Genomic DNA, 15,026 nt, shown 5'->3' on the forward strand with positions numbered 1-15,026 from the left:
CTGCCCTGCCTCCCCCGGGCCCCTGTGTGCCGTGACAAAAAGTGGTGGGAAAATGTTTATTCAGATTGATGAAGTTTAAAAATAGTTGGCGTTCAGACAGATCCTTAAAAAAGAAAATGGCTCCGTTGCCACGCCACGTTCTTTAAGCAAGTTGTGTGGACGTCAAGGCATTTTTGTTAGTCACTCACATATCTCAGGGCAGCTCTGCCTGAAGTCAGGCCGGCGCCACAGCGAGGAATCCGCTGAGCCTGCTCCGTGGCCCGTTCTGCGGGCACAGGACACGTGGCTTTGGGGGAGCGGCGAGGTCGGCCCTGAGTGCGCCCCGCAGGGAGCCCAGGGCTCTCCTGCCTCCCGCCTTCCCTGCTGCCAGGGGTGAGCCCCACTTCCCAGAGTCAGAGGAGACACTGGTGCCAGCAGCCCGTCGGCGCCCCGAGGCGCCTCGCTGGCCTTGGCGGTGGCCATGGACACGGTGCCTTCATCCCACTCTCCCGTCTACGCCTGATTATTGACGTGTCGCCATCAGTAAGATTTAATCTCTCAGAATAACCTTCCCTTTTTTTTTTTTTTTTTTTTGCGGGTCTGGGGATGGAACCCAGAGGCATTCGACCTTCGAGCTACACCCCAAGCCCTGTTTTTATTCTTCATTTGAAACGGTCTCACTGAGTTGCAGAGGGCCTCACTAAGTAGCTGAGGCTGGCCACGAAGTGTGATCCTCCAGTCTCAGCCTCCCAAGTACTGGGATGACGAGTGTGCGCCGGCACGCCCGGCTCCTTTCTTCCGTTTTAAGCCAGTTTTTCTTGTTAATCACAATTCTCGTGTCCTTCTAAATAAGCAAATATATAACTTCAAAATATTTCCAGGTTTATATGCACTGCCTTGCCCGGGCTGGGCTCTGACCGTGGTTGTTTTATGAACTGTGTGTGTGCAAGCGGTGCTGGCGGTGGAACCCAGGGGCATTTCTACTTCTGAGTTACACCCCAGACAGATTTTACTTATTTGGAAACAGGGTCTCACCCAGTTGCTGAGCGCACGGATTTATTTGCAAGTCTTAAAGCATTTTCTGGAAATCTCCCAGACCCCACGCTTAGGGGCAGCGCCATGTGTAGAAACCTGCGTGTGATGAAACGTTGGAAATCTCACCTGCTTTCACAAGGAACGTGTCACCGAAATCTTTCTGGTAGCTATGCTTCTAGTCCAGGAGATTTTTTTTTCATTTATATGTATGATTTGTATCATTTGTTAGATTTGCTTTGGGTGAGCGTAATTCTTTATTTTTTTCTTTTCTTTATTTTATTCTTATGTGGATCGTATTGAAAATGGCACACATTCAGACAGCGCTCGGTGCCCTCTCCCCCTACCCGCTTCCCCTTCCCCTCTCCCAGCACTGAGAGTCCAGGCTGAGCGTGCTACATTCATGTCTTTACACATATTCAAACGTAGCTCCTCCGTTAATCAGCCTCAGCCTTCTTCCTCTCCTGTCCTTCCCTTTCAGCTTGGCTGAGGTTTCCCTCCATTATCTGGAGCCCCTCTGGTATCCCCGATGCTCCCTAGTTGGGGCATATTAGAGAGAACCTTCTCTTTCTGCGCCGGGCTGATCTCACTTAACGTAAGGTTCTCCAGGTCTTTCCATCTTCTTGCGAATGACATGATTTTGTTCTTTTTTATAGCTGAGTAGAATTCCATTGTGTGCATTTCCCGTAATTTTGCAATCCATTCATCTGTTGATGGAGACCTAGGTCGGTTCCATATTTTGGCTATTGCTAATTGTGCTGCTATGAACATGGGTAAGCATATGTCACTGCAGGTCTCTGATTTCAACCCCTTTGGCCAAATACCCAGGAGTGGTATAGTCGGATCATATGCTGGATCTATTCCCAGTCTTCTAAGGAATCTCCACACTGATCTCCATGGCAGCCGAACTAGTTTTCAATCCCACCAACAGTGTAAAAGAGTTCCTCGTTTCCCACATCCTCGCCAGCATTTGTTATTTGATTTCTTTATGCTTAATCCAGTAAACTTAATAAATGTGCTTTTAGAGAATTCCTCTCCCGGGTCTGGATGGGAGGGTCGAGGCTCCCTCTGCACGCTGCGTGTCCACCTGCCGCAGGCCCTGCACCCCGGCTCCCGGCCTCGTCTCCTCTCCGTGAAACCGTGTCCAACTTCAGACAGACTTGCTAGCGGGGAGGTAGAATCAGACTTTTGTGCTAACTTTGCTCTTTTTCAGTTGCAGTAGGTCCAGTCATCCTGAAAAATGGCACGCCACTCACTTTCCGCGGGTCCCCGTGCTGTTCTGTTTCACGCGTGCGGGAGAGCTTTTTCGTAATATCTGTGGTCGTGATTGCAGGGCATGTTATTATGCTAAAGACTTGACCCACCCGGAGCAGTTACGCAAGAAAAAGAGAAGCTGTCCTGACGGTAGCACTGCCTTTATCACACGTGCTAAGCCGTCCATCACAAGGAAGCTCCCGGGCTTGCAGAGCTTAGCAAGGTTGTGGGATGCAGGATCACTGTACAAGAATCTTCATGTTGACAGTTTCTAAGGATTAGCAGTGGACAACCAGAAATTGGAAACTTAAAACAAAAAACAGCACTTACAATAACATCAAAACATATGAAACAGCTGGGCGTGGTGGCGCACGCCTGTCATCCCAGCACTCGGGAGGCTGAAACGGGAGGATCACAGGTTCGCAGCCAGCCTCAACAACTTGTGAGGCCCTCCGCAACTTAGTGAGACCCTGTTTCAAAATAAAAAATAAAACTGGTGAGGGGGGTGTAGCTCAGCGGTAGAATACTCCTGGGTTAATCCCTAGTCGCTAACAAAAACAAAATGAACAAATAAAACATTGGAAATACAGAAACAGCTGACAAAATCAAGGCCTGTGTCCTGAAAACTACACAGCCGTGCTGAGAGCAGTTAAAGGAGGCCTGTGGAACACTGCGCCATGTTTATGAGGCAGGAAAGACAATATCAGGCCAGTGTGGTGACACACGCCTGTAATCCCGGTCCTTGGGAGACTGAGACAGGAGGCTCGCAGGTTCAAGGCCGGACTCAGCGACTTCGGCCCTGCACAACTCAGTGAGACCCTGCTTCAAAACTAGAAAAAGTAAAATAGATGTGGGGGGTGTCGTTCATAGATAGAACACCCCTGGGTTCAAGCCCCAGTATGGCACACACACCAAAAAAAAAAAAAAAAAAAAGAAGAAGAAGAAGGAAAGAGAAAATTAATGTGACTACATTTATATAAAGTTCTGGAAAAGGAAACCTTATTCCTGCTATTAATTGGAGGGTAGTGAGGGAAGACAGGAAGCGGGGTTCCACGGGACACAGGGCTTTTGGGTCACAGATCAGTTCACACTGAGTGTGTGTGTGTGTGTGTGTGTGTGTGTGTGTGTGTGTGCACTCACACCAGCTTATATTGCATAAACACATGTGGTGTGTCGGTGTTATCTCACTAGAGCTCGGGAGAAGGATCTTTGCAGGGCGCTGCTCACAGAGCCAAGGTGGGTGCTAACAGGACTCGGGGCTTAGGGCTGTGATGAGGACCTCGGACTTTATTTATTTATTTATTTAGTGGTACTAGGGGTGGATCCTAGGGGCTTTCTACTTTTGGGCTTCACTCCCAGACCTATTTTTTATTTTATTTGGAAACAGGGTCTCACTAAGTTGCTGAGAGCCTCACTAAGTAGCTGAGGCTGGCTTCGAACCTGTGCCATCTTCTTATCTCAGTCTCCCAAATACTGGGATTATAAGCTTGCGCCACCACGCCCGGCCTTATCTTATTTATTTATTTATTTTGGTACTGGGGGTGGAATCCAGAGGCTTTCTACCTCCGGGCTATATTCCCATACCTATTTTATATTTTACTTGGAAACAGGGTCTCACTAAGTTGCTGAGAGCCTCACTAAGTAGCTGAGGCTGGCTTCGCACCTACGCGATCCTCCTGTCTCAGCCTCCCAAGCACGGGGATTACAGGCGTGCGCCACCATGCACGGCAGAGACCTCGGGCTTTAAAAGATGGTTCCAGATGCCACCAAGTGCCTGCATCAGCAGTGCTCACCGTGTGTGGCTTTTTCTTGCCTTTGGTGGGTTACAGCGTCCAGTGAGCAAAGCACCATCCCCGCCGCAGTCTTGCCCGGCTTGGCCTTGGCGTGGGTGTCTGTGTGGTCCTCAGCTTCCCTCACCAGCAGTCCCGGGCCGGGGAGCCCTGTTGGTGGGATGTATGCTGAGCCCGAGAGAGGCCCCGGGTGGCTCCCAGCCCATACACAGCAGCAAAGCGAGACCTCAACGCAACGCAAAGCTTTGACAAGTTTAGAATGGCTACTTAGGTAGCCGGGCGCGGTGGCGCACGCTGGTCATCCCAGCATTCGGGAGGCTGAGGCAGGAGGATCGGGGTTCGCAGCCAGCCTCAGCTACTTAGCGAGGCCCTCCGCAACTCAGTGAGAGCCGGTTTCAAAATCAAGAATAAAATAAAAGGCTGGGGGTGGAGCTCAGAGCCAGAATGCCCCTGAGTTCCATCTTGAGTACCGTCAAAATACATAAATAAATAAAATAAATAAAAATAAAATGGCTATTCAGAATTAACATCCTCCAAACCTGTGTGATGTAGACAAGGATTTCTAAGAGAACTGAGGACTTCGGGCACACCATGCCGGACCAGTTTGTCGACTAGTCTACTTAGATGTTTAAACTTTCATGGGAAATCTGTAGACTCATTGTCTTAAAGATGCAGGCTGTGCCTGGCCCGCGTCCGAAACCCCCTGGAACATTGTTTCCTCCGAGCGCTGCGTCCCCGTGTTGATTTTCGAATGCGCTGGAGTCCTTGGGAACGTGGCGTATGTCATCCGTGGGGAACGCCACCAGAATAGCCCGTCACTCCGGGCCCCACCCCAGGCCGGCCGCGGGAGGCCCCACGAGTCCCAGGATTAATACTGGCTTCTTTCTCTCTGCACACAGGCCCTGTGGTCCTGGCGGCAGGAGCGCGCGGTGCACTCTTGGCAGTCGGCCGTCTGCGGAGCCCTCGCAGGTGCAAAGGATTACATTGTACTGGGAACAAACCGGGGCGGGAGAAAAATGCGCAGCCAGGAACTGTACAAAAACAACATTCTTCAGAAATTCCACGTGCTCAGAGGGCGGGAGCTGCACAAGCGGGTTGAGCAAGTGTCCCGAGGGGGAACCCCGCTTGAAAGGTGTCTGCCTGAAAGACGGCCAATTTGTTTTTGACAAATTTTTCTTTTTATCTTTATTAAAGCCTCGCTCGGGCCCTTGGACCGTCTTAAAGTTGATTTATAGAGGCCCCTGTGGGAGGAGGCCTGCCGGGCCGGGGAGGCGAGCCGCACAGCTGTCCGCCCGGAGCAGGGCCCTCGGTGGCTCTGCGGAAGGCCGTGACTCACGGCCCTTGTGACAGGCGTGGCAGCCCCGCGGCTCGACTCCTGTCAGGAGAGCAGAGGCCGCGCTGGGCGGGGATGCGGCCGCCCCACATCTGGGCGCCTTTGACACCTTAAGGCGAGAGCAGGGCCACTTACTTATGTGATACCGTGTTGGGCGTCACCACATCCTGTGAAGACGCAGTGCTCGGGCATGAGCTCAGATGCTTTTCGAGTTTAATAAGCGGTACATCTAAAAGCCTGAGAGCGAGCGAGAGCTATATTGTGTTATTATAAATAAGGGTCGATTAGAATTAGCTATATTTTGTCATTGCAAATAAGGGCCAATTGGAATAAGGACAATAAAATGACATGGAAAATTTCCAGAAAGTTTTAAGCTGACTGAACTGACAGGTCGGTAGGTTTAGGGTGTCAGCTTTATTGGAAAGAACTCTTTTCCGATTTGCTTAATGGTTCTTGGATTGGGACTTTTTGTTGTACTGGTTAGGAAAACTTACAACGTACATTTTATAAGATTTTTTTTTTTATTAACAAACCCGTTTGACTTTTATCGAAATGATCTTCAAAAGAAAGAATCTTACTAGGCGTGGTGGTGCACTCCTATAACCCAAGTACCTGGGAGGCTGAGACGGGAGGGTCGCAGGTTCAAGGGCAGCCTCTGCAATTTGGCAAGACCCTGTTGCAAAATAAAAAGTAAGCCAGGCCTGGTGGTGCACGCCTGTAATCCCAGTACTTGGGAGGCTGAGACAGGAGGATCACAGGTTTGAGGCCAACCTCAGCAATTTAGCAAGGCCCCCTAGCAACTTAATGAGACTTTGTTTCAAAATAAAAAATAGGGTTTGGAGCCGGGCCTGGTGGTGCGGGCTTGTAATCCCAGTACCTAGGAGTCTGAGACAGGAGGATCTGAGTTCCCGGACAGCCTCAGCTGCTTAGTGAGGCTCTTTGCAACTCAATGAGACTGTTTCAAAATAAAGAATAAAAAATAGGGCTGGGGGTGTAGCTCGGAGGTAGAATGCCCCTGGGTTTCATACCCAGTACTGCAAAAAAAAAAAAAATAGAGCTTGGTGGTAGAATGCCTTTGGGTTCAGTCCCTGGCACCAAAAAAAGAAAAAGAAAAAAAAAAAAGAATCTTGCCCCTAGATGGGCCAGACTGATTCTGGCGGGTTCTGTTTGCACAGTCGTCAGCTGTGTTAAAGGAGCAGGTGACCTGGTCCATGCCAAGGTCGGGAGCCTTTATGACCCAGCCTCTAGGAGAAAGCAGGGCTGTGTCTGCTCCTTCCTAGACCTGGGTGACAGCGTGAGCTGGGAAACTGAGCTATGCTGGGGCAGAAAGGCCGCTCCTTAAAGCGGACGTCGTCTGGCGCTGCTGTGTGTTGGAATAAGACGCGCTCTGTGGCCGAGCCCGTAAATAGTCACTCGGAAACTTGCTGGCAGACGTGTGGACGCGCACTGGGGGCGCTGGGGTTTGCCCAGCCCTTGTGGGGCAGTATTCTGGGCTGTCTGGCAGCAGCCGGGCGGCCAGCCCCTGTCCCCCAGCTCGGGAGGTGGCGTGGGGCCCCTACCTATGGCGAAGGAGCAGCCCCCCACCTTGGGATCGCCGCAGGGACTAGCCGGCATCACGTCTATGCCAATACCTTGCCATCTGGAAAGGTAAACAGGTTAAGGGCGCCGTTCTCCCCACAGCAGCAGGTGGAAAGCCCCTTCTGTAGGCACTCACCCCCTCGGCTGCGTTGTGGGTGATGTCACCCACAGAGCCGTCTCCTCTGGTGGCGCACAGACTCCTGCACCCCCAGAACCGCCATCTGGTTTCTTCAGGCGAGGCGCGGACAGGGCAGAGGTGCCCCGGCTTGGCAGAATGCCTGCCTGCCGCCGGCAGATCCCCATGTCTTAGCAGCAGGGAAGCACCTTTCCTGTTCTCTTGAGACGGATGTGGTGCGGGTGTTGATCTAGAACAAAGATGACTGTCGTCGCCACTCACTGGTGCGCACCCTTTGAGACGGGCATCGCGGAGTCTACGGGGGTCGCCGCGTCCCGTAGTGTGCCGCGTGAGCGCGGGCCCACCCGCTGCAGCCACAGCCTGCGCGCATGCTCAGGCGTGACCCTTCCGTGGCCGCCAAGTGGTCCCCACATGTACCCTCAAGTCAAAACCTGACCGCACACGCCACGTGCGTCTCCGCCTCAGCGGCCAGGCGCTGCCGGCGAGCCGTTCTCTGACACCCTGGGCTCCCCGCCATGCTCGCTTTATAAACCGCTTGGCACAAATAGCTAAAAATGTCTCCTGAGATCGGAGGTGTTGATGGCTTGTCATGCTCCGAAATTCCCTTGGCTTCTGGTCGGGGTTAAACTGGGGAGGAAAAAGGGCTTTGCCAACCGCCTCACTTCAAGTGAGCTTAGCCCACAGACCCGCAGAGCTGCCGGCGCGATGCCGCACTGGCGACCCCAGCCTCGTAATAAACACCTGCTGCGTGCTCTGCACGGAGGAGAAGGGGCGGGGGCCTGTCTCTGTGGGCTCGGCCTCCCGGGACGGGGTGAGGATTATTTGGTAACTCCTGGAGAGGCCTGGCGTAACCTTCAAGTCAGAGCCCACGTGACCAGCGTCTGGAGGTCCAGGGGAGGGGCGAAGGTGCCCTGGGTCCTGCCGATGGGGCGGGCGGCGAGCAGAGCCCGGGGCTCCCACATCCCGCCACCGCGCGGGTCCTGCGGCAGGTGGGTGCGACTGCACCCCTCCCACGAAGCCGGCAGGTGTTGCATCGTGCCGTCCAGTTCCCCTGAGCGTGGTCCGGGGCGGCAGCGCGGTCCCAGCTTTCTTAGCAGCGTGGAGGCGATCCCTGAAGGAGAGCGGGCGCACGGCCACACGGTGGCTGGGAGTCGACGCCCGGCCTCCGTGCTCACCAGCCCGGCTGCATCCTCACCTTCTCAGACACGTGCGGGCCAGAGTGAAGGCATCCGCTCTTCACAGACCTTCACGCTCTTAGTAATGACTTGCACAAAACACGGCGTCCACCATGGTGGTAGGCTTAGGGCCCAAGAGGGTGTGCGCCTTCTGGTCTAACCTTTCTTCCTGTCGCTTTCAAGAAACTCGGCTCTCCAAGAGAACACGGGCGGGCGTGCAGTGAAGGGGCCGACCTTGGCCAGTGGCCACGTAAGTCCAGGGCGCTCTGTCGGCTTGGTAACCGCGCCTGGCGATTTCTAGTTCTCTTTGATTGGCTTAGGCCAGTCTGTGAGCATTTCCCAGTGTTCCTATTTGAAATGGCTTTTAACATTCACACCAGTTTTGCCTCATCCCTGTGTGCGTGGAGGATGCTGGGTATTGAGTCCAGGGGCATCTGCCTCCGAGCCACACCCCCAGCCCTGTTTTATTTTTCGATTTGGAAACAAGATCTTAACTAAGTTGCTGAGGCTGGCCTTGAACCTGCGATCCTCCTATCTCAGCCTCCCAAGTTCTGGGGTTACAGGTCACTGGCTTTGTTAGTTCTTTTCCATGCAGTCCTACCTCCCTGTGACAGGACACTGTGGATTAGGGTGTGCTGAGTCACTCCAGTGAACTAATGGTGAATAGTTTAGCAGTGACAGGGAATTATAAAGTAACAGTTACTATTACTGTTATGATTAATCTGGTACTGGAGCTTGGGTCCAAGACTGTTCTACCTTTGAGCTACACCCCCCAGCCCTATTTAGTTTTGATTTTGAAACAAGGTCTTGCTAAGTTACTAAAGGTCTGAGGGCCGAGGCTGGCCTCAAACCTGTGGTCCTCCCTTCTCAGCCTCCCAGTACGGGGACTACAGATGTGTGCCACATAGTAATGACCATGCAGTTACGGGGTGACAGGTGAGCCTCTCACCCTGTGTTGGGTCTCGTGTACAGGTGGCTTCGCAGCTGCGGTCACCACGCCTCTGGACGTGGCAAAGACGAGGATCATGCTGGCAAAGGTAAGCAGCAAAGTCCCGTAACACGCGTGGCCATCAGCGGGGCACACGGGTGAAGGAGCCTGTGGGCGCCTTGATAAAGCCAGCGTGCACGGGGCGCTCACGGGAGCCGCTCCCCAGCCCCGATTTCCCAGCTGCCCTGGGCTGCTCAAAAGTCTTCCGGGCTGCGGGGAGTGGGCCGGGCGGGTGCAGGTAACACCTCCTCCTGGTCTCTCCTGCAGGCTGGCTCCAGCACGGCTGGCGGGGACGTGCTCTCCGCCCTGCACCAGGTCTGGCGGTCGCAGGGGCCGGCAGGGTAAGCACTCGGCCCTCTCGCCCTCTCCCTCGCGCAGCCCCCGGGCCTCCTGCTTCGGCCACCCTCCAGATCACGCCCTTTTATTAGATTGCACAAAGCCCTCTCCAGCACGGCGCCTGTGGACGGTGCCACGGTGCAGTCCAGGCAGGAGGCCACCTCGGCGCTGGGGAGTTCCGCCCTGGGCTGAGCCCTGGGGAGGAGCAGGCCGGCGCCGCTAGCGTGACAGCCGCGTGCCGCCTCGTGACGGGCGCCTTCCCGCGCATGTGCTGTCAGCACCATTTTGCTGACAGGTGACTTCATGGCTACGTGAGCAGCAGCGTGCTCGACACACCTGGAGGTGCCACCTGCCCACGCCCGGGCTCCAGGCACAGCCGGCACGCCGTGCAGGCTGCACCGTACAGCGCCTGGCTCTATTGAGCCTGCCGGCCGCTCTCCCGCTCCGGGAGGAGGCTGAGTATCTAGACATTTAAATTTAGAAAGAGAAAACAAAGCCATGCTGATGGTATGTCCCTGTATCCTGGACTTAGGAGTCTGAAAAAGAGGAGTGCAGGCCCAGTGAGACCCAGTGTCAAAGCCAAAATAAAATAAGGCTGGGGGATAGCCTGGAGGTAAGTGCTCCGGGGTCAGGATGACAAAGAAAGAAAGAAAAGAAAAAGAGAGAGAGAGAGATGAAGCCGGCGCCTGTGTCCCTTCTGTCCATGGGGTCCCGCCCTTGACTGTGCCCTCCATGCTGGGGCCCTGGCTGGCTGTGTGGAGTTGGCCACCGGCCTGGCCTCCTTTCGGGGGTCTTGGCCTCCCAAGTCTTGTTGGTGGTCAGAACCGTCAGCCACTTCCATCTGCCCGGCCCGGCTGAGCTCCCTAGCTGCGAACGCGTGGCTGGCAGGGTGCCGGACACCTGGGAGGGAGGGAGGGAAGGAGGTGGGTGGGCATGGTGGCATCTCCCACAGCCCAGCCTCTTCCTCGGCGTGGGGCAGGGCCAGGAGGCTGGTGGCCTCCGAAGCCATAATCCATGCTTTCTGCCTGCGCCGGCCAACTCACGCAAGCCTGCGTGCCTGGCGCAGAGGCAAGTGCATTTTGGTTTCGTGTGGAGTCTTCATGATTATTTTCCAGGCAGGGAAAAAAGAGGCTTTTTTACATTTAGTATTTACATAATTATCAAATCCTGAGTCAGCTCATTGAAAAGCGCCCGCCGGCCCCAGGAGGTGCGGAGCGCCACCGCCGGCTTGCCGTGGGCCGTGTCCCGTCTTCGGCGCACGGCTGCCGGCCGGACGCACGCCTGCGCCAGGCGTCACCAGGGAGAGCCTCGCGCTGCTGGTTCTGACCCTCTACCTCGGTCTCTCCGCTTGGACAAGGCCCCGACACTCCGAGTGGCCGGCAGGCGCCTGTCCTGGTCACCGTGGGAGGTGGAGCCACGGGCCTGGCGCTTTCCCGTTTGGGTGGTGAATTCTTGCTGTCCTGCTGTCCTGCCTCGTCCTGTAGCTGCGTGTGAACCGCTAGCCTGCGCCGTGGCGGCTGTAGCCTCACGAGGCGCGTCTGTCCGCAGCTTTTCCTTCTCATCGGTGACGCCACAGTGAGCGTTGCGGGACCTGTGTGCGGCTGTGACTCCCCGCAACGCCGTTCTCTCCCGTGGGCTGTCCGCAGCCTGCCTTACCTGGGGACTGGCTGCCTGTACGGGGCACCCCCAGCCCTCTGGCCTCGTGCTCTGAAATTAGACCGCAAAAGCAGCGGGGACCTGCGCCTCCTGGGGAGGCCCGCTCTCCCCACTGGTGTCCCGCCTCCCCTGGAGCTAGCCCGTGGCTTTATTTTTCTAACAGTACTGTGGGGATGGACCCCAGGGACATTTCTATCTCCAGACTACACCCCAGCCCTGTTTTTTATTCTTTATTTTGAAACGGCCTCACTGAGTCACAGAGGGCCTCACTAAGTAGCTGAGGCTGTTTGTGAACCGCGATCCTCCCGTCTCAGCTTCCCGAATGCTGGGGTGACAGGTGTGCGCCACCGCACCAGCTCTTTGGGTCCTTTTTAAAGCAGTCCATCTCTCTGGAAGCGCACTGTGGCTGGGAGACAGTCACCCGCCTTATCTGCAGGGGTCGCCAGCGAGCTGTGTGGCGCTCTGCCGGTCCGCTGTGTGCAGCCTCAGGCTCCGTGGGGTGACGCAGCTAGGAGCGTGGCGCGGGGTGGGGGTGGGGGGGTTGAGCTGAGCTGTGGGTCGGAGCTGAAGCTCGCTGACACGTTTCTGTAATCTTCTGTGCCCAGGTTGTTTGCAGGCCTCGTCCCTCGAGTGGCAGCCATCAGCCTGGGAGGGTTCATCTTCCTGGGTGCTTACGACCAGGCCCGCAGCTTGCTGTCAGCCGTGGGCACAGAGTGTCCTTGAAGGAAGGCCCGGGAGCGCCGCCGCCTTGAGCAGCTGAGCCGCAGGACCAGCGCAGGCCAGCGTCCTGGGCGGGAGTAGGAGAAGCCGCCCACGGGGCTCTGAACAGCGGCTCCGACCCTCAGTAAATGTGGCAGCAGCGCCCGGGCCCTGGAACTTCGCCTGATCCGTCCTGCCCGCGCCTCTCGGCCACCTGGCGGTGGCATCAGCGGCTTGAGACGGAAAGCGGTGCGGGCAGAGTCCTGCATGCAGGCGACTCTCCTTTGGCCAATTCCTATTGTGTAAGGTTACAGCTTTGTTTGAACAGAGTGGACTACAGGTGCATAGCAGGCATTCTTTCTTGTAACCAGGCCGCTGTATTTAATTACACTCACTAGAAAAACACGTGGTTGTATTAATTTACAGACGGGCGTGCGAGCCGGCAGGCGCGGCCCGGTGACCGGTGACAAGCAGGGCGCAGGGAGGCCGGGCCCGACTCCCCGCACCCCCGGCCAGCGCAGCGTCCTCTTGGGGCCGCTGCCCCGAGTCCTGAGCTCAGGACTTGGAAGCAGGACAGGTGCGGTGGAGGTCAGCGTGCCCCGGGGCTTTAGGGCTTGACTAACGAGCTCCAGGTGTCTCCAGAAGCAGAGAGAAATCTCAGGAATCTGGCTGTTGTGTCTACCCTGGAGCGACACTACACGATCTTGCTTTGCCTTTTTTTTTTTTTCATGGGGGGGGGGATTAAAAAACGATGGTATTTAGAAGGGAAACTTTGGAATGAAGAGAAACGAAGAAAAGCCGGCTAGAGGCACGCAGAGGAATGATGTCAGCCAGACACCTTGTCTGTAAATGAACCTTTATTAAAGACACTTCAATGCCATCTGTTAGACACTCCCATATTTTACATGGTTTTCAACGTACACTGTACCAAAATTTCTATAAATAAATAACTTTGTACATAAAAGTAATACTTCCTCTTTTCACATTGCCTCTCAGAAACAGCAAATTCACATATTTTGTGGAAGTAACAATCAGTTAAGTGTTGAGAACAGGATTCTAAATGTGCTTACCTTCTGGGTAGTGGTGACCTCTGACAGTGAAGAGTGGACTCAGGGTTTTAGTATCTCCCTCCAGCCCGTCTGGCTAAAGGAACCGACTCTCGGAGATTTTAAGGACCTTATTTCAAGGTAGTTTTTAGTGAATTGGCACTCACAGGATGGCTAGCTCCGGGTCTCCAAAGTGCAAACATACCCAGGCCTACAGCCCGGTCCCGTCGGGGAGAGAGGGAGGGGACGGGCCTGTTCTGGCTCCTCAGTAGAAATTAGCCCTGAATGTGTGAACCTGGTCCTGTTGACCCCCCAGCGTCGTGCTCTGTTGGCAGAATTAAAAATTAAAGATCCACAGGTGCCGACCCCAGCAGCCTTCGCGGGGTACGGACAAGACCACGTTTGCTTTAATCACACCAGGAGCGGCACGAGAAGGCAGGCGGTGCCCGCCCTCCTGACCGCTGCCCCGGGGGTTAGCAGCCTTCCTCCTCCTCCTCCTCAGAGGAACGAAGCCTCGTAGGGAAGCCGTGGGTCCCAGGGCTGGTGGGAGCCGTGCTACGGGAGCAGCCCTGCACACGGGCACCGCCGACCCCGGAGGCCCGGCACAAAGGCGCACGCCGCCGCCCTGGCCCCCCAAGCGCCCGGAACGAATGTGGCTTCACCTCGACTCCAGCCACGCATTAAGGCACCAGAGCTATTCCCGACCCCTCCCCTGAAATTACAACCTGATATGAAAAAATATTGTCAAAACTGTGTAATTATTTTGTTAACCATGCACTAAAGATTAAAATAGCCTCTGTAAAAGATATATAATATATATGAAATCTCTGAAAACTCTTATGTACAATGGTATCAAATACTTTTCTTTTTCTGCTTTTTGTACAAATAGCCTCTCGAGTTTCTGAGCTCTGAATCGGGTCCTCTGCCGGTGCGCTCGCTCGGCACGGAGGTGAGCGCTGCGCACCGCCACGTCGCCGGCCCCGACGCCTCGCCGCCTCCTTCCCGTGGACCCTGGGACGACCAGCTGAGGTAGAGGAGCCTAGCTTCTCGGTGCCAGCAGCAGCGGTTCCCTCCGCTTGCCGGGGGGCTGTCCTGTGCGCCGCGTGGGCTGGGGACTGGAGTCGCACACCTTGGGGAGGTGGCCGTTGGAAGTGAGCAGGTGCTGGGCCTCGCCGTGGGCGGAGGGGAAGCCCAGGGGCGCGGCTGAGAGCTCCCCGTGGCCGGAGGTCGGCAGGGGCCGCGGCCGCGGGTCTGTGGAGTCCAGTTCGTGCAGCCCGGCCAAAGTCCATGTGGCACCGCCTGTGGAAAGAGCGTGTCGTCAGCCCCCAGCCCCACGCTTGTCGCTGCCCGACCGCTGGGATGCCTCAGGACTCCCTCCTTACCTTTCTCCTCTGGGGCCGCCACCGGCTGCTGCTTTGAGGACGCCGGCATTCTGTCGTGGTTGCTGGGGTGGAGGGAGCCCCGGCTGGGGTGCTGGGGAGAACGCCCCCGGGGCCTCTGACCGGGCTCCTGCCCGCCTGGCGGACTGGGCGGCACGCTGCCCCTGCACAGGGGCTGCGGGTGGAGGGCTGGGGCCTTGGGGTCGCCGTCCACATCAGTGTCGCCCTCGCTCAGGAGGGGGCCGCTGGGTCCTGAGGACAGAGCCGAGGCGGGCTCAGGGGCGGGTCCTGCCGGTCACCCGTGTGAGCCCCCAGGTGTGCCAAACAGGCCTCCCCGCCTCCGCGTCCAGGGAGGTTAACTTTGTATTGAGAACGTGCCCGTGCTACTTGGATCACAGGTTACACATCTTTCAAGGTTCCCTGCAGGTCGAGGGGCATGGAGACCATGAGAAGCTGAGCGTCACATTTCGTTGGGGCTTTGGCCCTTAAACTAATTCTCTTCCTAGAAAGCTTCGCGCTCAGGCTCGCCACCTCATGGATTTATCTCAGGGACAAGCTCTCCCGGAGTTCAAAGGGAGCCGGGCAGGGCTCCCCGCTCGTACGGAGCACCAGCGGCGCGGGCATGGGCCCCTGCTGCGCCTGCCC

At 56.0% G+C, this 15,026-nt stretch overlaps 2 protein-coding genes across 2 annotated transcripts in view; one reads left to right on the plus strand and one right to left on the minus strand.

Moving 5' to 3' along the window:
* The window catches only part of SLC25A26 (solute carrier family 25 member 26), a gene marked incomplete at both ends in the record, with an annotated part of 82,383 nt that extends 70,403 nt beyond the window's left edge, over positions 1 to 11,980 (plus strand). The window contains 4 exons of the mRNA XM_080715589.1: positions 4,955 to 5,024; positions 9,250 to 9,314; positions 9,533 to 9,606; positions 11,863 to 11,980. Of these exons, the coding sequence (XP_080571715.1) occupies positions 4,955 to 5,024; positions 9,250 to 9,314; positions 9,533 to 9,606; positions 11,863 to 11,980 (327 nt within the window). The remainder of the gene's footprint in view (positions 1 to 4,954; positions 5,025 to 9,249; positions 9,315 to 9,532; positions 9,607 to 11,862) is intronic.
* A 2,061-nt stretch (positions 11,981 to 14,041) lies between these two features.
* Positions 14,042 to 15,026, minus strand: part of LRIG1 (leucine rich repeats and immunoglobulin like domains 1) — a gene marked incomplete at both ends in the record, with an annotated part of 107,186 nt that continues 106,201 nt past the window's right edge. Inside the window, 2 exons of the mRNA XM_080715590.1 lie at positions 14,042 to 14,301; positions 14,385 to 14,633. Of these exons, the coding sequence (XP_080571716.1) occupies positions 14,042 to 14,301; positions 14,385 to 14,633 (509 nt within the window). The remainder of the gene's footprint in view (positions 14,302 to 14,384; positions 14,634 to 15,026) is intronic.

Source organism: Muscardinus avellanarius (genome assembly GCF_963383645.1).
Source record: "Muscardinus avellanarius genome assembly, chromosome: 18".
NCBI lineage: Eukaryota > Metazoa > Chordata > Mammalia > Rodentia > Gliridae > Muscardinus > Muscardinus avellanarius.